Below are 23845 nucleotides of genomic sequence, written 5' to 3'. Positions count from 1 at the left end.
TATGTTATTGTCGACATTCGGAATTAGTCGACCGTGATTCGTTGGCCTGCACTAGTGTAATGAATCCGAGAAAGAGATAATGGGTTATCTAGTTCGATTTGTTGACCCGTCGATCAGTCCTTACAAGGTACTCCGATGCTCAAATAAGTGAACAAGTAAGTAAAAATACAAAATATTAGCAAATTGGTAGGAAAAACATACCATGCCTCTAGGAAGACCTGGTTGATATATAAGATGAGGAGGAATGTCCTCCAGCATGTGTCGTACGTCTGCAGATGATGGGACAAAATATCCAGCGTCGACGAAAATGCCCATGCAGCAACAAAGTGCCAACGGGACCCTCATTAATATGGATGAGATCTGTCATTAATGAGGATGAGATCTAAGGTGAATGCGCGAAAATTCAGACGTGGTTGTAATGATGTTATTACAAGGGGCCAGGATGTGACTGACGTGGGCCGATCAAATGAGCCGAGAGGGTAGGGCCAGATTGGGCCTGAATGGCCTAGCTAGGACGACCTCTAGCTTACTAATATTCTTTGGCATATAACCCTCTCGTTATGCGAGTCGATCAGCTTGGGCGACGAACTGCAAGAATCACGGGGAGCTTGCTCGAAGTGTAGTTGGGAGCTCACTCGGATAGGTCGACGAGCTGGAGGCATTTCTAGAAGCTCGCTTGGCCGTGCGATTTGAGCTCGGGCTTCAGCAATATGTGAACTCGCTTCGACAAACTCAACTCGAGGTTTACTAGACCTTATGCGATTTAGTCGGCCTGCTAGATTGAGCCCAACCCATAAGAAGTAGAGCGGGAAATAATTGTATCAGTTATCAACTTAAATGCTATCCAACTTAAAATTTTTAAACAATTTTAAAACTAAATAACTTTTAAGCTATATTTAAAAATGCATAACCAAACTAAGCTTATATTGGATGGACTCTTTGAATACAAAAGACCAACATTCTAATTCTATGTTCTCCCATGTTTTACAATTGTGATTAAGGAGGCTTCAACAAGTACTTTCCATTGTATTTCAAGATAAATTTATCTTTCTCTATTTGACTAACTTATCATTAATTTTATAGATAAATTATTTTAATAGAACCTTATTTTATTTATTTTAACAAACACTATCTTAGACCATAATTAGATCAAATTCTTTGAACTTATTTAATGATTATTTTTGTGAACTCTTGACTTTATTTATAAATTTCAAATTTTATAAGAATAGATTTAAGATAATAAGAAGCAATTTATAAATAAAAATGAAATGTATAAATTGATTTTTAATCAAGATATAGACAAAAAAATATAAAATATAAAAAATATTTTAGACTTTCGTAATTTTTAATGTGTTTGTTAAACTTATTTAGCAATTATTGTAAAAAAAAGTCATGTAGACTTTTTATTTAATATTTTTCAGATATATTTATCTATCTCCCTCAAGATAAACATATCTTATAAACTTTGCATATAAGAAAAAATAATGCATATGTCATCCAGTATATTTTTAAAAAATAAAAAATAATTTAATAAAAATTTTAAAATACTTTTTAATCTCATTTTGATCATTTTATATCAAAATTTTATCTTACTCATTAAAAAAGGATTTGAGAAAATATAGACAGTTTGAGTAATATGTGGGAAATAAGAGATGACCTTTCAGTTTCCCACAAGGAAGGATCCGAAATTATTAAATCATGATAAAAGTGAAGGGTGCGAGTGTAAAAAGTGAAAAGCTAGGGGTCGCCAGTGCAATTCGTTTTACTTACCCAAATGGTAAAACGAGCCAACGAGGGTGTTTCTATTTTCTAATATTTACAGACTGATGAGCGGCGGAGGGAGAAGAGAGAGAGAGAGAGGGAGACAGAGAGAGAGAGGAGATATCCGAGATTAGGGTTTCGAAAGCCCAAGCGATCAGAGGTTAGTAGTGAGTGTCAATCTGTTGATAAAATGTTTCTTTGCTTGATTTTCTAGGTACTCTTCGTCCAAGAACTCGGAGGAAACGGTGAGTTCGCTTTGGCATATGATGACGATGATGCATGTGTGTGAGAAAGAGGTGTGTGTACTGTGTGCAGGAGTCGAGTGTGAGAGGAAGTCTAGAGAGGGGGAAGAAGTGAGGTCGAGAGCGAAGTGCGAAGAGCGACGAGCGACGAGAACGGGAGAGGCGTTAGGGTTTTGATTATTGGGAATTTCCAAGTTGCGGTCTCTCTTTCTCGAGTATGTCGGAAAGAAAGCTTGTGGTAAGTCTTGCCTTTTCCGACTCATGCATTCTGCTTGTATCACTTTGATTAGCCATGCAGATTCCTACGTCCAAATATTTTTTTACTTGTTTTGAATGCATTTTAGGTGTTGGGTATTCCGTGGGATGTCGATACTGATGGGTTGAGGGATTATATGAGCAAATTCGGGGAATTGGAGGATTGCATCGTGATGAAGGTTAGTTTTCCTCTTATATACTAGTAGGTGCTCCAAAGAAACAAATTTATGGCTTTTAAACTTTTTTCTTTTGAGTAAATGTTATTTGCACTGTTTTTTTGATTGCTCTGGAAGAGAATATTTTTTCAACTCTTGTAAGCTGTTTTATTTTTTAACAAAGATAAGGATGTTGTAATGGATATCGGACCATGTAAAAAGGATAAAACTAGAAATGAGGTTATTAGTCATGCAGTTGGAGTAGCTCCCATTGAAGATAAAATGCTAGCAACGTGATTAATATGGATTTATTTTGTGAGAAGAAGACGGGTAAATGTTTATTTGAGGAGAGTGAATTGAATCAAAGAAGTTTTAGCAAAAGAGGTAAGAGGAAGACAAAAAAAAAAACTTGGTGAAAAATTTTTAGGCATGATATTCATTATCATAGTTTTACAGAAGGTAAGTTATAGATATGGATGATTGATTAGTTAGAATTCATGTATCTGACATTAAGGTTTGATTGTTATCGTAGTAGCTACCATTCTCTAGAAAGGTTAGGGAATTGAAAAGGTTGATCTCCAGTGTTAATTATGAGAAGGATGGTGTATCAGAGAGAAGGGGGGAGGGGGGAGGGGCAGAGGGAGAGAGAGTAGCTTGATCATTCTCTTTATGATGAAGTTTTAGGGGCCTTGAATAATTTGTTTGGGGATAAGGCCTTGTCCCTGTTTATTAAAGCTTTCTCTCAGCACTGTTGGAGCATTGGTGGGTAATGTAAGTTCCTCTTTCTTTTTTTGTCTTGCTTTTTAGGATAAGCTTGAATGCTTCTGTAGTTGCTCATATCCATATGACCAAGAATTAGGATTGTTATCAAAATCTGATCAATGCAGTGTGTTGAACCAGGCAACGGGGAACTGTCTGTCTGTCTGGGTCAGGTCAAATATATAGAAAAATAGCCATCAGCATCTATTCTGGTTCCTACTTGTTATCCAAGAACATGGTGCCTGTTAAGCCAGCTTTAGATCTCAGAAGATCAAAATTCAAGGGGTAGAACAAATGATCCTTGCATAGTCCTCTGATCTCACATATAAGTTTCTGTCCGAAAAAACATAGAGAAAATCTCTTGTACAGAAAGCTGAAACTGAAAGAAATAATCAATCCCTCCAAATTGCATCTACTATAATCAGCCTTGGTACTCATACATTGTCAAATGTTCTGGGAATAAGAATAAGTAGTACTGTCCAACTGAAGAATGCACGTGTGTGTATGCGCCCATGTAATCTACCTTGAGACTTAGATTTTGCCCAATATTTTGGGAATGAAATAAGAAATGACATCCAACTAAAAGTCATACGTATATGTGTAGTTTATACATGTCTGTGTAACTTTGATTCTCTTGAAGATGTGAAAGTTGGAAGGAGAGAGGTTCTGGAGGTAAAAGCCTTGAATTCTTGCAAATTAGAGCAGCTGACCAAATCAAAGGACTTGGAATTTGGTCATGATGGTAGCCAGGAGCTATTTGATGCCTGAATACTCTCTCTCTCTCTTTCTCTCTCTCTCTCTCTCTCTCTACACAAGTAGCTAGCAGCTTTGAGAGAGGGCCACTTGATATGCATACAGGATCCACTTGATATGCATACAAGATCCAAGTCTCTGACCTACCTAACCAGGGGACAAAATAATCTCTGTTTCATTTTCTGTCTTGTCCTTAAATTCCCATAAGTAACTTGAACACTATACTCTTTTTTCTGTACTTCTTTTACCATATTGCTACAAGAAAATTTAAATGATAGAAGAATTCAAACCTAGTACCAATAATAGCAATCTCATTGCATGATCTAATGTCATGTCAAAGTATAAATATTCTTGATAGAACTGTACTGTTTATTGCAATGGATTTGGAACAATGCACTGAAATGCTGACAAGTGTGTGATTTGTAACTATGATTTTCAAATAAGTAAAGAGCTTTCTACTCGGTCAGTTGCCAGAAAACTGCCAAAACAAAATTTTTGAGTTTTTTTAATGCTCCCTACCCAATTTTAGTGTTGATGACAAGTTCATTTCACACTTCCACATTTTGCTGAATTAATTTCTGAAATGTCTTTGAACTAGCCTACAGAACTCAGTTGGTATATTGTTAATTATTGCCACGTTAACAAATGTATATATATTTTTCCTTTTGTTATGCTGTAGGAGCGGTCCACTGGTCGTTCTCGTGGTTTTGGATATGTAACATTTACATCAGTTGAGGATGCTAAGGTGACTCCATATTATGTTTTACTTTTTTAAATAACATTTGATTACCATATTGCAATTCTTGAATGGGCCAGATACATGTTACAGTTTCTAATGGCTGCCTTGTTGTTTAGTATAACAACCATGCTTTTCAATTTTCTTGTTGAAAATTTACTTGGATGCAGAATTAGTTTTGAGGTTTTCATAAGTGATAAGACTACCTCATCAATTTCTCTTTCTCGATCCCTCTTCTAATTTTGTTTGTCGTCAACAGAATGCACTGTCCAGTGAGCACTTTCTTGGCAATAGAATGCTGGAAGTAAAAATAGCCACACCAAAGGTTGTGTTCTAGTAATGTTATATATCAGTTTTGCAGCTTCTCTTTTTTATCTGTATGTGCCACATGCAATAATATTTGAGCTTCCAAGTATTCTATTGATAATCATGTGTGTTTTCTCGAAAACTTTTGTAGGAGGAGATGAGAGCACAGTCGAAGAAAATCACTAGGATATTTGTGGCAAGGATCCCACCATCTGTTACAGAAGCAGCCTTTCGTAGGTAATAGTGTTTTACTCGGAGACTTGTTTAGTACATATGAATGTTCTTGATCCATTTTAAGGATTGAATATGTATGATTCTTGTTGCAGTCATTTTGAGCAATATGGTGATATAACAGATCTATACATGCCAAAGGTCTCTCTCTCTCTCTCTCACACACGCACGCGCGCACGCGCATGCGCTCGCTTGCACACACACACACACAAGAAGCTTTACACATACAAATTTATATTTTATCATCACTGTATTTGAATGTGAATGCACTGATACAATATGTTCTGGAATTGTGAGTTACATTCACTATTATTTTGCAGGACCCAAGAACCAAAGGGCATCGTGGAATTGGATTCATTACTTTTGAAAGTGCTGGTCAGTCCTTAAATTCACCTTTGGGCTTATATTTATTTGTTATGCTTGATAGAGGAGAGGCTATTGTCATTCATCTGATAGGTCCATTTCACATCAATAAATGTAGTTTTATTTTTTGGGTCAAAGGGCTAGAGGCAGAGAATGAGGATGCATGGTACATGATGCATTGTCAGAAGAAAGGGTTGGGTGTGGATATCTTAGTCTGTCTTTTGTAATAGGTGGGATGTGTTTGTCCTTTTGCTGTTCTGCACTGATTATTTTAGGCCCTTTCTTTCTTGCTCTCTCTTTCCCTTTTTCTATGATCAGAATTTTAAGCTCTTTCTAGAGGTAAAAGCCTTAAGGGCTGTATTGTGCTACTGGATTACTGGTATTTGAATGCTTTTCCAAAAAAGGAAAATAATCTTTTTGCCCTAGGGTTGGGGTGGTAGCACATACTTCCCTGCATTTCAGAATGACACATGACCTCATCTTGTTTCTTACTGAACTGAAGTAGTAATAGTGTGTGTCTTTTAGTTGTTGGACATAAAGAGTTGTCGCATGGGCCATCTCGCCCCATCCCAGCTTCTGCTTTGCCTGATACTATTCATTCTCTGTTGGGCTAAGCCTGAACAATTTTGGTAAATGGGCTGAGCCGCACCTTGAGGGGTGTCCTAACACGGCCCGTAGGCCCTTGCTAAGCATGCTGAGCCAGCCCTCAGCCCACTGGGCTTTGTATTTTTTTAAGTTAATTTTTAACTAAATTAAATTGCTAAATACAACAGAAATATATTATATCTGCATAGTGAAGCTTGAAATTTGAATGCCATTTGTTAACCTAGATCTCACCCTTATTTATGATCACTCAATCACTCAAACTCACACAGCGAACTCTCTCTAAGTTGAGATGAATAGAAATCAGAATACAATCAAGAAACCGATCAAGAACTGCACACAACACAAGAATTTACCCCGGTTCGGTCTCAATGAAAGACCTACATCCAGCTTGGCTTTCGCCCCTGCTTTCTCCACTATCTTGAATATCAATACAAGATTACAAGTGCACACAAACCCAACTCTCACCTAGCCCATAAACCTGAAAGCTATATAGAGTTGTATACCAGAAAGATATTCACTCTTCCTCACTGCACAATCTCGCCCCAAGATAGCATGCAAACCCACAATAGAAAGCACGCTCAAAAGCCTAACTCTCGGCCCCTATTTATAAGCCATAGAGGGCGGGAGAGCTACCTGACCGACTGCCCAGAATTGGCAGTTACAACAAATCTGGTCAGACCTAATTTGATAACAAACCCTTCTAGAAGACAAAACAGAAAATACAACATGATATTTACCCTCACATTACAAGCCCTAATCTAGTACAAATGAATTCTGACACCATTTAATTATCTATTTGAAATTTCAGGTGTATTTATATTTCCATACATTCTTACATAAATAAATTTTAAAGTTAATGTTTTTGTATAACATTTTTCCAAGGTACTTATATTTATGTTAAATAAATATATTAATGTTCTCCATAAGTTATATTATTAATTTAAAGTTAATGTTATCTATAACATGCCTTAGCAAGAAACAAAACATAATAATATTTAGGGTAAATTGTCTCTAGAAACTGATGAGCCATTCATGATGATTACTGTTACATGTTTACGATATTCATTGTCTAAATCTTCTTCTTCTTCTTCCTCTTTCTTTTCTCTGTTTTTGGTGGTGGCAGAATCTGTGGATAATCTGATGGCTGAAAGTCATGAACTGGGAGGTTCCACTGTAGTTGTTGACCGAGCAACACCAAAGGCATCATCTACACCACTGTCTTCTTCACTTTGTTTTTTTCTGTTTTCATTTTTCCCTTCACTTTAGCATTCGAGAATAATTGAGTATTGTTGGCTTCTTGAGAGAGGGTGAGCCTTGGTAGCAATGGTAAGGTTGCTCTTTTGTGACTGGAAGGTTACAGATTTGAATTGTGGAAACAGCTTCTTTGTACAACAATGTAAGGTTACGTACAAAGACAATCCTTCCCTAACCCTGGAAAAGTGGGACACCTCGTGCATGGGGGATGTTTTGTTGGTTTTTTTGATAGGGAAACAATCAGGGAGGTTGCCTGTGAGTAAGAAATGTTTTCCCAGATGGAGGATATGAATTTTTTTGAGATAGTTAAGTCATTTTTTAGTTTCATAGCGTGCCATTCCATTTACATATCTTAGAAATTGTCTAAAACCATGGTTGCAATTTGCATATTCTGCCTTGTCTAACATTTATTCAAACTTGTGCTATTGTAGTTTATGCAAATGCACTGGTGTTGATTCACCTAGTTAATATTATGTTCTCAGGAGGAGGATTTCAGACCATTTAGCCGGATGATGCAAGGTGGATATGGTGCATATAATGCTTATATTACATCAGCAACTAGATATGCCTCTATAGGTGCTCCTACCTTATATGATCATCCGCTCTCTGTGTATGAAAGTAAGTTCTTTTCTTTGTATATGTCCATGCAATGTAGGGTGTTGTGGGGGGATGCTTTTGTCATGTCTTTTTGGTTAACTAGGAGGGGGATCTACACGAGGAATGGGCAGAAAAATTTTTGTTGGAAGACTTTCCCAGGAGGCCACAGCTGATGATCTTCGCCAGTATTTTGGTAGATTTGGCCGCATTCTGGATGTTTATGTTCCAAAGGTAAAACCATATTTTTGTAGCGCAACAGATGGATGAATTATTGATAATATGAGGATGTCAAATTGGTTTCTTGATGTAGGATCCCAAGAGAACTGGTCACAGAGGCTTTGGCTTTGTGACTTTTGCAGAAGATGGTGCTGCAGAACGTGTTGCTCGAAGGCCTCATGAGATTTGCGGGCAGCAGGTATTGATATATGGTTTATTATTGTTGTTAGTCATCTGGATTTTATTGTTGATAATCGAACACCTTGGAGGAATTGACTATAGGATTCTATCTTGATTTTCTTTGGGAGGGTTAGGGGTGTGTTTTTTTAGGGTCTTTTTAATTATTCAGATAGTTGGAGAGGGGAAGTTTCAATTTTTATTTGTCATATTTTCAAGCTTCTGACCTTTCAAAAGTTTCCATTACCTCCTTGACATACTGTCAAAGGAAATCATGATTTCTTTGAGACCCCATATGGTATATAATTTGGCATCCATAGTTTACATTTTTATGGATCTAAGCCAGTACCATTCGTCAAAACATTTCCCTAAAGTCTATGGAAATCAGACCTTTTTTAATAATTATTTTGGACGACACTGTGTGGCTCACTTGGGTATGCATGAGATGTGTTAATTGATATTTCAGAATAGCAGGAATGGGAAGCTAGGGATCCCAGAAACATGAGGTGTGTTAAGTTCATGAAAGCCTTGGAGATTTGGGTGTTAACCCAGCATTTCTTAAACAATGGAGTAGGTTTGATTGTTTTCTTCGACCATCTCGAATCCTCATGGTATTAATACTAGGCTGGAACGGGCCACTTTCATTTTTGATACTAGGCTGGAGTCTGTTTGGTAACTTGAAGATTTAGGCGATACAGTAGCCAAAACTTGGTCTTTTTCATCTTTTTGTAGATGTTTCAGATAGATAAAACTTCTTATGATATTTGTCTTCTCCATCAATTAATGAATGGCATTGCCATTTTCTATTCCCCCATCTTACTGGCAATTTGCTTTTGCAGGTTGCAATAGATTCGGCTGCACCTATTGATGATGCTGGCTCCAGTGGAGATTTGTTGGATAATACTGAACCATACGTGGGTTATGGTGGTCCTATGCGTACTTATGGACGGATGTATCAAAACCTGGATTTTGACAATGTGAGTATACAAAATTGAATAGCATGGTTTTCAACAAAAAAGATGGCCTGGAATTTTTGTGTTTTAATTTGGCAGATTGATATTTCCACATTTACTTTCCTGTTTTCAGTTTATGGTGCATCTGATGTGCCCACCTGTCTGTTTTCTCTTTCAACCTGATTGTTCTACTGAAGAAAAGCCTACCTACCTTAATAGATGGTTTGTGTAGAACAGACTCACTGGGAACTGAGACTCAAAGAGGATGTATTGCCAATGTTAGAGATAGGATAATTAAAAGTTTTGAGAATGTTCTGAACTTGGAGGGAATAGAAAGAGGGGGGGGGGGGGGGGGGGGGGGGGGGGGCGGCGCTGTGCTACATGCTAATGCCTAAGCCACTAGGTTTGGCAGGGCCTATAATCTACAGATTCAGGCTCAGTTTGGGACTGGTCCAGGCCTGGGTCTGTTTCTGGTTTCATGCCAGTGACAATGTTTTCATGCCCACCTATATAATCGAATGGTTCTAACTGTTTTGTGACTATGTTTTAGTAAAATTGCATGATCTTTTAGTTTTGTTCTGGAAGACCTCTTATGTTACCTTTTAGTAAATGTATATCCTAGTTTAGCCATCACTTTGATCTTTATTGATATAGTAATATACTGATGCGGCCTGACATATAGACATATCTATCCTGTATTGTACAGGCGGAACACTCCATGGTGTCATTTTTTGAAATTGTCACTATTTTGAATGCCAATTTTTTTCTTTGGAAATTTTGTTATGTATTACTAGATCTGCAAAATGGCCAGGCATGGCCTGCGATGCAAGCTGTGCCTGGCTATAAAAGCAGTCCCTGAAAAGGCTGCAGCCTAGGGTTAGAGGGGAAATTGTATCCTGGTCCATTTAAACCCCTTTCCCTCCTCCATGGCTCCATCTCTCTTATATCCTTTCTTTCCACGACTCTATTAGCATTTTTTGTTTTTGTTGGTTACAGTTTACACCTACTTCATGTTTCCAGTTATGAAAATTCTCTAATACTTAGTTCAAGGCCTGACGTTCATACTAATTACTGTTAGAGCAATTGTCATGACTAGAAATATCAATATTTGAACATGGCACATGCCATTTGGAGTTTTGGACAATCCAAGGACTGTTGCTGGTGGTGTATTTTTGCCTCCATTGTATTTCAATTTTTTAATTAAAGAAGGGGGCTAAAAGAGGCCGGCCCATGTGGGCCATATGCTGGTCTAGCACAGGAGTGCAATTTTGTTCACCCCCTTTAACGGGGGTTAACATAACCCTCACCACTTTTGAGGGTTAAAAGTAATGGAACGGCAGCCAAATATTACCCCAGATTACCATTTCGTTACTTTTAACCCTCAAAAGTGGTGAGGGTTATGTTCACCCCCGTTAAAGGGGGTGAACAAAATCGCACTCCTAGCACAGCGCATATGGGATTTTTTGTTTATATTAAATGTACAATCATTTAGCATAGAGGTAAATGCGAAAATTCAAAAAAGGATCTTAGGGACATTTCTGCCTTTTTCCCCATACTTGTGCCATCTTCCTTATAATATGTATTCATTATTTATTCCTTTGGGATTTTTTTGCTGTTTTGCCAGTGAATTCTTGTGAATTTATTTTGGTCAACCATTTTGTCTACTTGCTTTCTGCAGATTTTGGGCATTGATCATTTTTTTTTTTTTCTCTTCTGCAGTGGAGTTATGGTATGAGTGGAGGGAGACCTTCACGAGCAGATTTGAGGTATCGGCCATATTAGAGAAAGCAGCAGCGAACTTGAAAATATTCAGCTCTATCTTTATGGTACTGTCTGGGATTCGAGCAGAATGTGTGGCTTATTGACCGGTCAAATTTACTTGCTGAGACTGAGAGGATCCCTAGTCTTGCTGGTACACCACGCCCACAAATTATAGGGTGCAACACTTTACTTGCACTGTGAACAGCAGTGGCAATGTTGTGATGTCTTGGTTGATAAAATGGTCTTCTTTTTTTTTTTTTTTTTTATCCTTTTTGGGTTGAACCACGCTATACGTACGGCAGGCCACCAATTTGACCGTTCTGAAACGGTTCAGTTTCTTTGATAATATGATTGCTATTTGTTGTCAAGCAAACAAGTTATGAATTCATTCTTCAGCCCAAAGCGTAATGGAGTTTTAGGTTCTTTGCCCCCTATTCAGTACTGTAGAACTAATCTTAGCAAGGGCACAGTATAATGGAATGAACAAGCAGAATACCTGTTGAGCATGACATGCATCACAGCATTTCAACCTAGGCGACAAGCCAAATCTCGAGACAAAAAGGAGAAATATTCATGTTACAAAAATCTCCAATAATTGTACCCAAAATAAATATACTCCAATAATAGGATATTCCGCTCTGATACAGGGACAAGGCTATACAAACGTGTGCCCTATCTACTGATCTCTAGCTCTTTATGCAAAGAAGCCCTTGCTGTCACCCTGCTTGCCTGAGAGGATTGTGCCGTTTTGAGTTGGTGGGAGGGATAATTCCAGCCTCCATGGGAGTGTTGTGTTTGAAGTCCTGATATCATCCAAATAGCAGCTGCGTGCATATTTACTCTGCGTTTTATGTCCCCTCCCAACCAAACAATCAGACCCTGTGCTCAGATATAGAAATACTAACCAGGGGGCTATGTACTGGTTTTGTGCCTGAAATACTGCAAGAAGACTTGGCGGTGTAGAATTGCTACTCCAGCATACACCTGTTGAATAGTCCGGGCAGGTTATCTCTGTTTCTGTCTGCTTAACATCTAAAAGAAGCACAGGGAAATATAGACACCAGTATAGCAGTGCTCATGCTGTCTGACAGTATCGTTCAAGTATTATCCTGCGTTAACTGTATTGTGAAAATGGATATAAACAGATATGCTTTAATGTGTCTGGCACATTATAGCAAGTTCTTGCGCTACCCATGACTACAATGGTGTCAATTAATCATCACCAAGGGCATTCCATTAGCATTCTCACTTGTCAATCATACTCTCTTTACGTTATGGCAAATGGCTAAATAGACAATCCAATCATCGCATGCCATATCTTCTATGGCCTACCAAGCGAACTAGGCAGATCAAGCAATGATTTTGTACTGTCTTATTATAAACTGGCAATGACAAAAGTTAGGGTTTCAGACTAGTAGATCGTTACCAGTAGAAGAAATACATCAGGGTGTTACTGAAAGAAAATAATACACAAATTTGGAATTACCTTGTCTCAAGGAGAATATGCATAGGATTAAGATGCATGGCGGATAAAGCAACCTTTTAGAGAACCCATTTTGAGAAAATTCCAGAATGATATAATTTTATGTGAAGACCTAGGTGCTGGATCCTCGCATCTTTCTGCCATAGAGTTTCTCATCTCCTGGGCTTTCGTCTCAGCAACTCTTAGCTTGTTCAAGATTTTATCCATAGAGGCCGATCTCCTTTTTTCCAGCTTCATCTGTGTACCAAAATTCTCAGTAAAGGCAGAATCTCCAGTAGAATTAACTAACTTCAACATCCTCTCACAAGTTATTCATGCTATAACAAACACACACTTCTGTAGAATATCAGAGTAACAGGAGTCTGAAAAAAAAAAAAAAGCACAGACAAACATGAATTGGGGAAAGGAGTCAAGCATAGAAAACATGGTTATGGTGGGGGATGTCTTACCAACATTCCATGTATACCAGCAATTTGTAATATTGGAAAGGGAGAAGCAAAAAGAACACATCAAAGTAGCAGGAAATTCTATATCATCCCAGATGTTCACCTTATACAGGAAAATGTTGTGAAAAGTAACAGATAGAATAAGATTTTTAATTATTAATTCTAAAAATCTTTAGAAAATATATTAGTAAATTTCAAGATATTCATTATAATCAACTACATATTTAAAATAATGTCTAATTTCAGATGAATGAAATATTCTAGGACGAAGTGAAAGATAAAGCTTGAATATTCGGATTTCCCCAATCTTTCAGTTCCACATGCAAGGTCTGAAATTACTAAGAAAATGTTATTTAAATATTTGCATTTTAATGTAAGATTAAAACCCAAAGATTGGCATCGATTAACCTCGAGTTTTCTAATTGCTGCCTCAGCTCTTGCCTTTTGTAAGTTCTCCCATGCAGTAATCCTGGCTTCCTCTCTTTGTTGCCTGAGCAAGATATAAACAACAATAATCATAAGAATATACAAAAAGAGGAACATACAGAAACTATGTACGGAATGAGTTGGCTGGTTGTGAGTGTTTCACTTTAAAATGAACAATCCACAATATACCTCTTTATTAACTGAAACAGTGCTTCACATCATCCAGATTGGACCTTATATACATAAATTTTGAAATGATAGTGCGAGTGAGAAATGGGATGCAGTGTGGACAAAAATGGCAAGCGAGAAGATTCAGGTGAATGTGAGAGAGAGTCAACAGTGTGCTCAAAAATAGGAGGATTCCTTTTCCAGTTTAGCAAGGACGCTTTCATGGGACCTCTTGAGGCAGGGATGTCATTGGTGGCTGTCATAACCCAAGGATATATTAGGAATAATCTAATACATGCATTTTCTTCTTGTTGTACGTTGCTTCTTACTTGTTGTACCTTTCAGTTGTTACATCGTCTAGACAGCCTATAAATAGGCCATAGTAGTTGGAGAATGTATGTTTTGAATGATAATTGAATTCAGTCATTTCCCCCTCATCAATTCTCTCTCAATTTCCCTCTGATCTCTCTCCCGATCTCTCCGATTTCTCTCTAATCTCCCCCTCCTTGTTGTTCTGTCTGTAATCCTCCTCCAACTCTTGCTGTATTTCCCTTCCTTTCAGTCTAATTCCCCATCGATTTCTTCCAATTTCCTATCAAAACCCTAGGTAAATGACAGAGGCTTGCCACATTATCACATGGTAGCTCATGCCTTTCTGCCTGACAGAATGGGCAGCTTTGCTGAGCATCAAGATGCCATCTTTCCACATGCCATGAGAAGGTTGGCACTACCTTATTGCATAGGTCTCTCTCAAGGCCTGTTAGCGTGAGCCCTTCTTTCAGAGAATGACCTCGTGATGACACCTTAAATTCTAGGTTCCCGCAAACAAACTCTCTCAGAATCTCAAGTGAAGAGAATATAGAAAAGAGTTCAGACTGAGCCCTAGCCTTAGGTTTAATGGGATTGTCTATAGCACACGGATGAGGTTGATCATTTACCTTGAGGGAAGAATGATCGAGCCAATGGTTCTCAATTCACTTCTATTTGGAGAGCTACATTATGCAACCTCACATTTTCACGAGTTCTGCGAGCTAAGTGCCACCATAAGAGGATCATGCGTGCTTGCCAAGGGAGATTAGGAGATCAACAATGTGAAGTGTTAGGCAGGTTCTCATGGAACTTGGAGAGTGGCTATCCACAAAATGCCACCTGTGCATGTGCCTTGAAAAATCAGAGGCGGCAAGCATGCGTGGAGTGTTAGGGTGCTGTTCCTTCAATCTCTGTCCAGAAATTATGGACAGTTTACTAAGGGTTGCGTCTGGGTATTGGACCCTTTAAACACTGGCATGCGTGCAAAAAACAATAGACATATGCCATGCCAGGTGTCCAATTATTTTATTTTAGTTTTTCTAATTGACATTGTTAGTTCACTAGGAATATGTGTACGGAAGAATTGTTCATTTGTGACTCAAAGGTCAAGGATTCAAATTCAAAAAGAGCCTCATTGCATAGAGAGAGAGAGAGAGAGAGACGAACAGTGCATACAAAAATAAACTCCTCCCAAAACGACCCTTTTATTATCTAAAATATCCAAAAATTAATGTATAAAAAGAATAATAAAAAGTAGATGTTTTTATCCTAAATTCCTAATTTTATCATTGTTCTTAGTCTAAGTAATACATATGCATCCAACCAACCTGCATATAGAAGAAGACACTAACAATCATTGTTGTTAAAATCCCGATTTTACGCGTACGATTTTACGATTTTACGATTCGAAGACCCCCAAACGATTCAAATCCCATGTAAAATCTAATTTGGGATAAAATCCTATAAAATCTCAATTTTATATGTACGATTTTACGATTTTACGTTTCAAAGATTCCCAAACGATTTTATGGTTCAAAGACCTCCATTGATTTAAGTTGTAATTTATAGGATGCTTCCAATATCTCAATGTCACATAGCATCTGACATTGGAACTTATGCAATGAATTGTTATATTTTGCCTTTAAATTGGAACTTGATTTAATATTGATTGCATAAGTTCCAATATCACATAGCATCTAACATTAATTGCATAAGTTCCAATTTACTTGATTTAAATTATAATTTTTACTTGATTTAACATTGATTGCATAAGTAAATCAAGACAAACAAGCAATTAATTAATGGACCACCCAACTCCAAATCGGGATATTACTTGATTTAATCAATGTTAAATCAAGAAAAAATTGCAATCTAAATCTAATGGAAGACGTTGGAAGCATACTCAAAAGAATTTTAAGCTATATTTTACCTCTAAATTACCTATATTTTATCTCTAAGTTGCCTATACCAACCTGCTAGTTTTTGAGCTATATTTTAAAAGTATCATCTTTTGAATTATAATAAGGAATAATTAGGTTATTAAATGATATTAATTTATTTTCTACAAAATTATGTTATTATACACATATATTTACAAAAATTAAAGGGTATTTTTAATTATCTCTAAAATCTTACGATTTTACGATTCGATTTTACGATACGATTTTATAGACCCTTTGTCGATCCCACTTAAAATCCCGATTTTAACAACCTTGCTAACAATGACAAACATGGTTTTCCCTGTTTTTCCCCTTGTCTTGTTTTGTTTCTGTTTCCCTCCTTTTTCTTTCTGGCCCATCTTTCTCCCACTCCATTTTCAACAGCAATACCGTGCCTTCACTAGGTGGGGTTGGTTACATGAGTTCTAAACTTACCAATCATCTCTATGCACGACCATATCTTTTGTCATTATATCCAATATCATGCCTGAGTTTTTCACTAAGATTTCTTTGATCTTCCTCCACTTCTTTTACTATAATGTTCTTTCATTTCATTCACTCTACTTCACAAGTGTGTTTCACACATAATGCAGTCAATAATCAAAGGGCATAAAGGTCAAACCAAGTCCAAAAGAAAAATATATGAGAAGAGACAATTCACTGGCTAAGTTTACTTCCCATATGCTGTCCTGTTACTAATTTCATTGATTATAAAGCAGTGTATAAGCAAACCAAATCCAAACATATAAAAACATACTTTGACATATTTTTTGCTGCCTCTCCAGTATCCCAGGATGATGCTAAATGCTTGAGATCTGGTGAGCTGTGGTTTGTTTTCCTCACTCCATGATTTTTGGAATGCCTTGTCATAGTGAAACTTTTGTCTACCTGCACATCCCTGATTTCCATCTTTGGCGAATGGTTGTTGACTAGGTCCACAATGGGGAGAATTGGGGGAGGAGAGGTACTGGGAGAAGAGTGGATGCTATCCCCAGGACTCATCTGGGTTGCCATATCCCGTCGTGAAACAACACGAGATACTGTTGCATCAGCATCCTTGGCACCGTCAAGCTTCTCATCTATGTTTGTTTCACAAGATCATCAGAAACTAAATAAATATTTGGTTAAGGAGAATTTTGTCCAAAAAATTAATAAACAATGACATGGTTTTAAAAAAGGTAAGACACCAAAATAAGTGTTATCCATTTATATAATAGTACTACTAGTAATCATCTTAAGATGTACGAATACACCACAGACTTCTGCTTGCACATGCAAAAACAAATTGAAACTCAATTAACATGAGTGATGCATCAAAAACTGCCAAAGATATTTAAGGCATACATTTTTAAGAGTTCTCTATTTAGATGATGTTGTCCCATGCATCTTATTGGCTATAGACCCAACCACATGGCGGCCACATCCTTGAGTTTACAGCTACAGGCCAAAACATGTGTGTGTGTGTGTGTGTGTGTAAAAAGAATATTATGCTATATAATCAAGAGAGTGCTTTGGAAAACATGGTAGACAACATAATTTCCTGTCAATTGGCATTTGACACTCAAACTTTTCCAGCATATAAAGAGTAGAATAGTTGGCAGCAAGTTCATAGAAGAAAACTTTCACGGGGCATAGGCATTTTAGACACCTCTATCATTTTATATGTCATTCTGATTCTCTGACTTTCCTAAACTCATTTCAGACTATAACCCACTAAGAATAGCTTGGGAAAGATTCAGACTGTGTTTCATTTGCAGTGGCAACAAGAGTTTAATACAGAATAGCTATAGGGTTTATTAGTTATAATGTGGAGACATATTGGACTTGCACTACAATAAAATAGTTCTAATATCTAAAATTAAACCTCGCTATCATATCTAACTGCTCAAACTGACTCCTGTTCTGAGTTGAGCTTGAACAGATACAAACATGTTTAATTGAATAACTCATCACTACTCAGCTACTTGGTTCCGGAATTGAGGGTGCAGGCAAAGAGATTGTGGGGAAAAATAATACCTCCAGAGCTGGGCAAAGAATACTCACTTAACATGTCTGACCATCCAGGTAAACTGGTCGCTTGTGCCATGATATTCTCAGTATGCACAGGATTAGGTTGCGAACCATGCTGGCCATAATAATGAATTGATAAACCATCTGGTTTTAGTACTCCAGTAGTGAATGGTGAACCCACTATGAAATCCCTAACACTTCCTCCTTGCAACACTGGCATGGCAGGGGAATAGTTCGAAAAACATCCAGCACCAGGAGCACCCAGTGGACCACTCTTCGACTTGGGTCGTCTCTGAGGCTGTGCAAGCAAAGTCTTGGTAACACCAAATCCTGAAATTGGGCTGGTTATCCACCTCTCTGCATCATCCCATTTTGAAGGCAAAGTCCTTCCACTATTGAACGGCATCAACACAGCAGCACTCATGTGCCTCCTGTTGCCGTTTGACGGCAGTGGCACTCGTTCTGAACTCCATCCCTTCTGAATTGCACCCATGGTGCCATCCCGGTATTCAGGTGTTCCAGGGCTTGTAAACGTACCTGAATTGTGGGACAACAAAGAATGTTTCCTCATGCCTCTGAATTGCTGGAAAGAGCAGGCCACACCGCCCCCGGATTGCCCAAACTGTCTGCAACCCAATTTGTTTCCTATAAAGATTAGGGCTTTTAAAGAAAATTGGTGTCTGAAAGAATCCTTCTGAGAAACCGATCGTGTATTATTGCACTCCTGGCTTTCCAAGGTAAATCTCTACTTAATTAGCTCCTCAAAATTCAAAATTTTATTCCCCAATAATCAACCCCGGGCACGGTGGATGGTCGTCCAGCAGTAAAGGAGATGTGTTTCGATCCGGACCGCTCAAACGATTCAGAGGGTCAGGTACAGCCAAAGTTCAAAATCAAATCAACCATTAAATAGCCAGAAAATCGACAAACTTCCACAGAAAATACGAACTGGAAGCCCCCGTCTTTTTCGAAGACATGCGTTGTAGTTGTACGTTTGTACTAGTAAAAATCAAACCTCACGCTCGAAAGGCTATCCCGAAACAAAAACGACAATGGGAGCGGATCACTCAAATCTTAATGTGTGGCGAACAGCGAGTCAGTCGGGCTCTGAGAAACCTCACCTTGGACAGATCAACGACCGGACACCGGAGCTTGCCGATGGATCGATCATACGAACACGGCTTCACACATATAATAATCTCATGTCATGAAGTTCATTATTCACAGACTGCAAGGGAAAATTAAGCTAGATGTTGGGTTGGGAGTGCTGGGTGATGATGCTCATAGGGTGTTGGGCGAAATGCCAGGCCAGGGAGGGCGAGGGACAGTGATGACGGGTGAGGGTTTTGTCGGGAGGGAATTGGCCAAAGAACCGAAAGCAGCGTACGTTGTCTGCGCCCGATGGCAGTCAGTCCATGTGAATCTTGCACAGCTCAAGAGATGGATGGATGGATGGATATGGCCGCCTGCCTGCCTGCCTGCCTGCCTACGGTTACATTGCATTGCGCTCACATACCCACTGCCACTACGTACAGTAAATATCTACTCTTTCTGTTAACTGAATATATTTAAATCACTTAATAAGAAGGAAGCAAAGCAAAGCAAAGCATCATTCATTACTTGGAGGGAGTTGGCGGCAAATCCAGCATGATTTGACCGCTCTCATTTTCATTTGATTATTATTATTAGGCTTTAAAAAAACATTAGCTTACATCATCATCATCATCATGACCGACGGATCATGCCTGCCTGCCACAAGTCTTCTTATTTCTCAATTGACCTCTTCCTTTTGTAAATTACATTTTAACACCTTCCATCCAAATTTTTTAGTATAAATACAAAGAAGTCCCCTCACTTTTTAGATATCACATTGATTACATATCTCTTGACGTTAGATTTATATATGATTAGATTAGATTTAAGGGCACCTGGCTTTGAAGTTTTATAAAATTACATATATTTATTAATAATTGTTTGACCAACGTCAAATGTATTATAATTTAGTGAAATCTCAAAGTGTAATTTATTCTTTCTTTCTTTCAATACTTTTACAATCTTTAAAAGCTATAATATAATATAATATATTTGTAATCAGTATTATATAATTAATTCTTTTTCATATCTAATGTGTTGTGTCAGCCAGCCCCACAAATTTGACTATCTCCACTCACATATATGACAAATGGTGGTTGCTTGTTCTTGTTCTTGTTAAAAACATGTCAAAAACACCCAACTACTGCTGTAGATTACTGTTTTCAAACGTGGGATAAAGTGAATACTTCAAATATATATATATATATATATATATACACATAGCCTACATTGAACTTTTCAATGTAATTCCAATTCCATCCCTTGACTTCTTACCCATTTTCATAATTAATTTATACTTAAGTATAGTCAAGATGTGGTAACCTCATTGATTGTGGAAACACTAGATGTTGAAATCACATGCATTTAATTAATTATTGTTGACTATTGTAGATTGAAAATACTATAAAAATTAAAAAAAGAAAAGAAAAGGAAGAAGAGATAAATAGGGAAGATTCAAAGAACTTGACAATTGTCTTAAGACCCAATAGCACGCTGAATAAATAAATAAATCAATATATATTTAAGTTTTTCTATTTTTTTTTCTTTTCTGGGTGTAGTTTAATTTATATTAAAATTTATTGAGATGATATAATTTGGTAATTACTATGTATTAAAAACATTGATTAAATCATTTTAATTAAAATTTTAATAGGCTGAATAAATAATTAAATACAAATATAAAAAATGTGTGAAATGGGTCGGGTCGCTGTTGGTATTGGAGTTGTCAGTGGGAAAGGTCCATAGCCCGCTGGTCTACGCTTCCGGCTCTTTCTATCTTTCTTTCCGGGAAAAAGTAAAAGCTGAGCCAAACAAAACCAAAGCGGCGCCCGACGTACGTTGCCGTCCATTTCATGTGCATTATTAGAAGCTTCTCAACGTCAGATAGAGAGAGAGAGAGGGGGAGGGAGGGAGAGATCCCAATTCAGATTTTTATTTATTTTTAATCGATGAGGAGATATTCGACATGTAATGTAAAGTATACCATTCTTAATTATTAAAAAAGCAATCTTTGAAAGCTTTAATTTCTGTAATGAAATGATCATATGTTGTTAGTTTCTAGGACCATAAGTTCTAGAAGGGGGATAAAAATTCTACGAAGCCGGGCCATTTTCCCGTGTTTAGAAATGTCGTCTCTTGCGACTGTACGTACCCCCTTGTTTTTCTTCTTGTTGGAAGGGGAAGAGAAGAAGAGCAAAGCACGTTCTTTTGTTGGAGACCTTCTTCTCGATCGTCTCTCCATATATTTCAGCCCGCCCTTCTCATCCCACCCCTCTCTTCTATCTTCTTCATTAATTTCTAGAACCCAAAATCATAACACAAACCCAGAAGAATTCATCAAAAATCCCTGAAAAAAGATATATATATATATATATATATTAAGCGTGTTGGCCATCAGACAGACAGCTAGCTAGCTAGTTATGGTCTTTTACAGAGAAAAAGAAGAAGAAGGAGGCAGTGGCGGCAGTGTTAATGGAAGATCAAGCTAAGAGTTTTGTTATCACGTTCACAGCGAAGCGTTCGGACTCCCATCTGGCATCTCATTCTCGGTTGTTCGTCGCCGGATTCTATTGCTGGGACTGGGAATTCCTCACCGCTCTCATAGTGTTTAGTTCTTCTTTCTGAATATTGATAATAATAATTAATATTCCCCGTTGAAACTTGGTGCTTAATTTCGTTTTTTAGGGCTCTTCTCTTTTCCTGTATATATATATATATATATATTTTTGGTTTCACGGAGATTGGCCGGAAATGGCGCAGCGGTCAGTGCCGGCGCCGTTCCTGAAGAAGACGTTCCAGTTGGTGGACGATCGAAGCACCGACGATGTGGTGTCGTGGAACGACAGTGGGACGGCGTTTGTGGTGTGGAAAATGGCCGAGTTCGCCAAGGATTTGCTTCCCAATTACTTCAAGCACAGCAACTTCTCCAGCTTCGTTCGCCAGCTGAACACCTACGTACCTTCTCTTCCCTTCCTAATTTATCATGATTAGTCACCCAATCAAAATTAGTGCAAATTAATCTTTTTGTCCCCTCAATCTAATTGCCCTCCCAAAGATTGATTGAAAAAAATATGATCTTTTCGTTGAGTTATAATTTTAATGACTGTCTAATTAATATGATATATATATTCTTCCGCGGTCAGGGTTTCCGAAAGATTGTACCGGACAAATGGGAATTCGCCAACGACAACTTCAAGCGGGGACAGGAGGAGCTCCTCTTGCAAATCCGTCGTCGGAAGGCGGTGAACGCGATTCCGAGTCAATCCCCGGTCCCGATGGCCGCCGGTGGTTCTTCGTCGCCTTCGAATTCCGGCGAGGACTTGGGATCTACTTCCTCTTCGTCCCATGGAAACAACGCCAAATCCGTGGCCGACGAGAACGCGAAGCTCAAGAGAGACAACGAGTTGCTGAGTTCGGAGCTCGCGGAGATGAAGAAGAAGTGCGGCGATCTCGTTGTTTTCTTGTCGCAGTACGTTAAGGCGGGGCCGGATCAGATCGATCGCATCATGAGGCAAGGAAGGTGCGGATCCATCGTCGACGGATTCGACAGCGATGCAAGCGACGAATGTTACGAAGATGATGGCGACGAAAATTTGGGGGGAAAGGGAACTGGAACTGGAACTGGAGATGGCCTGAAACTGTTCGGGGTGTGGGTGAAAGAGGAGAAGAGAAAGAGGCGCCGGAAAGAAATGAAGGCCGTTGATTATGAGGCCCCGATCCCGTGGCCGTGGATGAAGAAGATCTCTGCTTCAGCCGGCGGCGAACCCAGCAAGGTCTGTCACCGACCAATCTCCTGCGGAATAAAAGAAAGGGGGGTGGCGTAGTAATTAATTAATTAAATTAAATTAATTTGAAATCAGAAGAAGTGCAGGAACCAGAACCAGAACCAGAACAGCCTTCTTCAACTCTAAGGCTGGGCTTTGAAACTGAAGTAATAACCATAAACTTTACTTTTTGATGAAAGATAAGATACTCCCTATGAATTTTAAATAAAACATCATTTATTATTAGTTAAAATTATTCTTGTATGTTTGTCTTCCTGTTCGTGTTATACATAATCTTTCTAGTTTGACTTAAATATGTTCGTGTTTCTTCTAATATATGTTTGTGTTCTTTTTTATATTTGATTTGTTAAGATTGTGATAAATTCGAGTTTAAAAATGTGTTCGACTTCTTTAAAGATTTATCAAATTTAAGTTTGATTTATAAGAAACTCATTTATTATGTTAAATATACTTAAAGATCAAGCCAACTCATTTAATGATAAATGAATTTTTGATGAGCCGAGCTTGAATTTGCCAAAAAAAAAAAAAGTTTTTACTTTTAATTAAATCTATTTTTATATAATAAAAATATAACAAATATTAGTATAAATTTTCAAAACAAATATAATAATATTATTTAAACAAACATAAATATTCTTATCACAAATATAAAAATAAATGATAAAATATTAAAATAATAATAATAAATATTATTTCATAAACTTGTTCATGAATCTATTCATAAATTTGTTTATGAACTAAATTGAGTGAAAGTGTTTTTTATAAGTCGAACTTTAAATTAAAATTCAAATTCAACTCATTTATAATATAAACGATCTTATCTAATAAAAAATGAAGTCACTAATGACCAACTCACTTCATTTATAACCTTATATTTGATTAATTATTGTGTTTTTATTGAGATTGGTAAAGTTATTTGAAAAAATTGAGCTTTACAGTATGGATTGCAAATTGGCAAACTAATAAGTGTCACTTTACCTACCTCAAGAAGTAGCAGCGTGTACGGTATCGCCGCTAGAGCCCGACGAGATATTCTTCATCATATAACACTGCTAGGTGGT

The 23845-nt window shown here is 37.7% G+C and overlaps 3 protein-coding genes across 5 annotated transcripts; 2 read left to right on the top strand and 1 right to left on the bottom strand.

Annotated features, from left to right (window-relative positions):
• Positions 1 to 1789: 1789 nt before the first annotated feature.
• LOC127810404 (heterogeneous nuclear ribonucleoprotein 1) lies at positions 1790 to 11505 on the top strand. Its single transcript, XM_052349878.1, has 14 exons — positions 1790 to 1921; positions 2077 to 2241; positions 2348 to 2437; positions 4605 to 4670; positions 4921 to 4986; positions 5119 to 5204; positions 5294 to 5339; positions 5519 to 5573; positions 7291 to 7367; positions 7904 to 8039; positions 8122 to 8249; positions 8329 to 8433; positions 9251 to 9388; positions 11084 to 11505. The coding sequence occupies exons 2-14, from the start codon at positions 2221 to 2223 to the stop codon at positions 11144 to 11146; spliced, it is 1077 nt and encodes a 358-aa protein (XP_052205838.1). The 5' UTR covers positions 1790 to 1921; positions 2077 to 2220; the 3' UTR covers positions 11147 to 11505.
• Positions 11370 to 19387, bottom strand: LOC127810403 (uncharacterized). Of its 3 annotated transcripts, none has more exons than XM_052349874.1 (5): positions 17914 to 19387; positions 16655 to 16976; positions 13463 to 13544; positions 12612 to 12845; positions 11370 to 12109 (listed from the first exon to the last, which is right to left on the bottom strand). In XM_052349874.1, exons 1-4 carry the CDS (start codon positions 18476 to 18478, stop codon positions 12639 to 12641), a joined length of 1176 nt encoding a protein of 391 aa, XP_052205834.1. In that variant the 5' UTR covers positions 18479 to 19387; the 3' UTR covers positions 11370 to 12109; positions 12612 to 12638. The 3 variants fall into 3 exon arrangements, with proteins under 3 accessions (XP_052205834.1, XP_052205837.1, XP_052205836.1); XM_052349877.1 differs by having other exon boundaries at positions 17941 to 19387; XM_052349876.1 differs by lacking the exon at positions 11370 to 12109 and adding an exon at positions 12116 to 12507.
• Positions 19388 to 21099: 1712 nt separating this feature from the next.
• On the top strand, positions 21100 to 23016 carry LOC127810406 (heat shock factor protein HSF24-like). Its single transcript, XM_052349883.1, has 2 exons — positions 21100 to 21954; positions 22143 to 23016. Exons 1-2 carry the CDS (start codon positions 21751 to 21753, stop codon positions 22821 to 22823), a joined length of 885 nt encoding a protein of 294 aa, XP_052205843.1. The 5' UTR covers positions 21100 to 21750; the 3' UTR covers positions 22824 to 23016.
• The last annotated feature ends 829 nt before the right edge of the window (positions 23017 to 23845 follow it).

Source organism: Diospyros lotus, chromosome 9, assembly GCF_014633365.1.
Source record: "Diospyros lotus cultivar Yz01 chromosome 9, ASM1463336v1, whole genome shotgun sequence".
NCBI lineage: Eukaryota > Viridiplantae > Streptophyta > Magnoliopsida > Ericales > Ebenaceae > Diospyros > Diospyros lotus.
The sequence above is the reverse complement of the archived record's forward strand: the minus strand, read 5'-3'. Positions and strand labels throughout refer to the sequence as shown.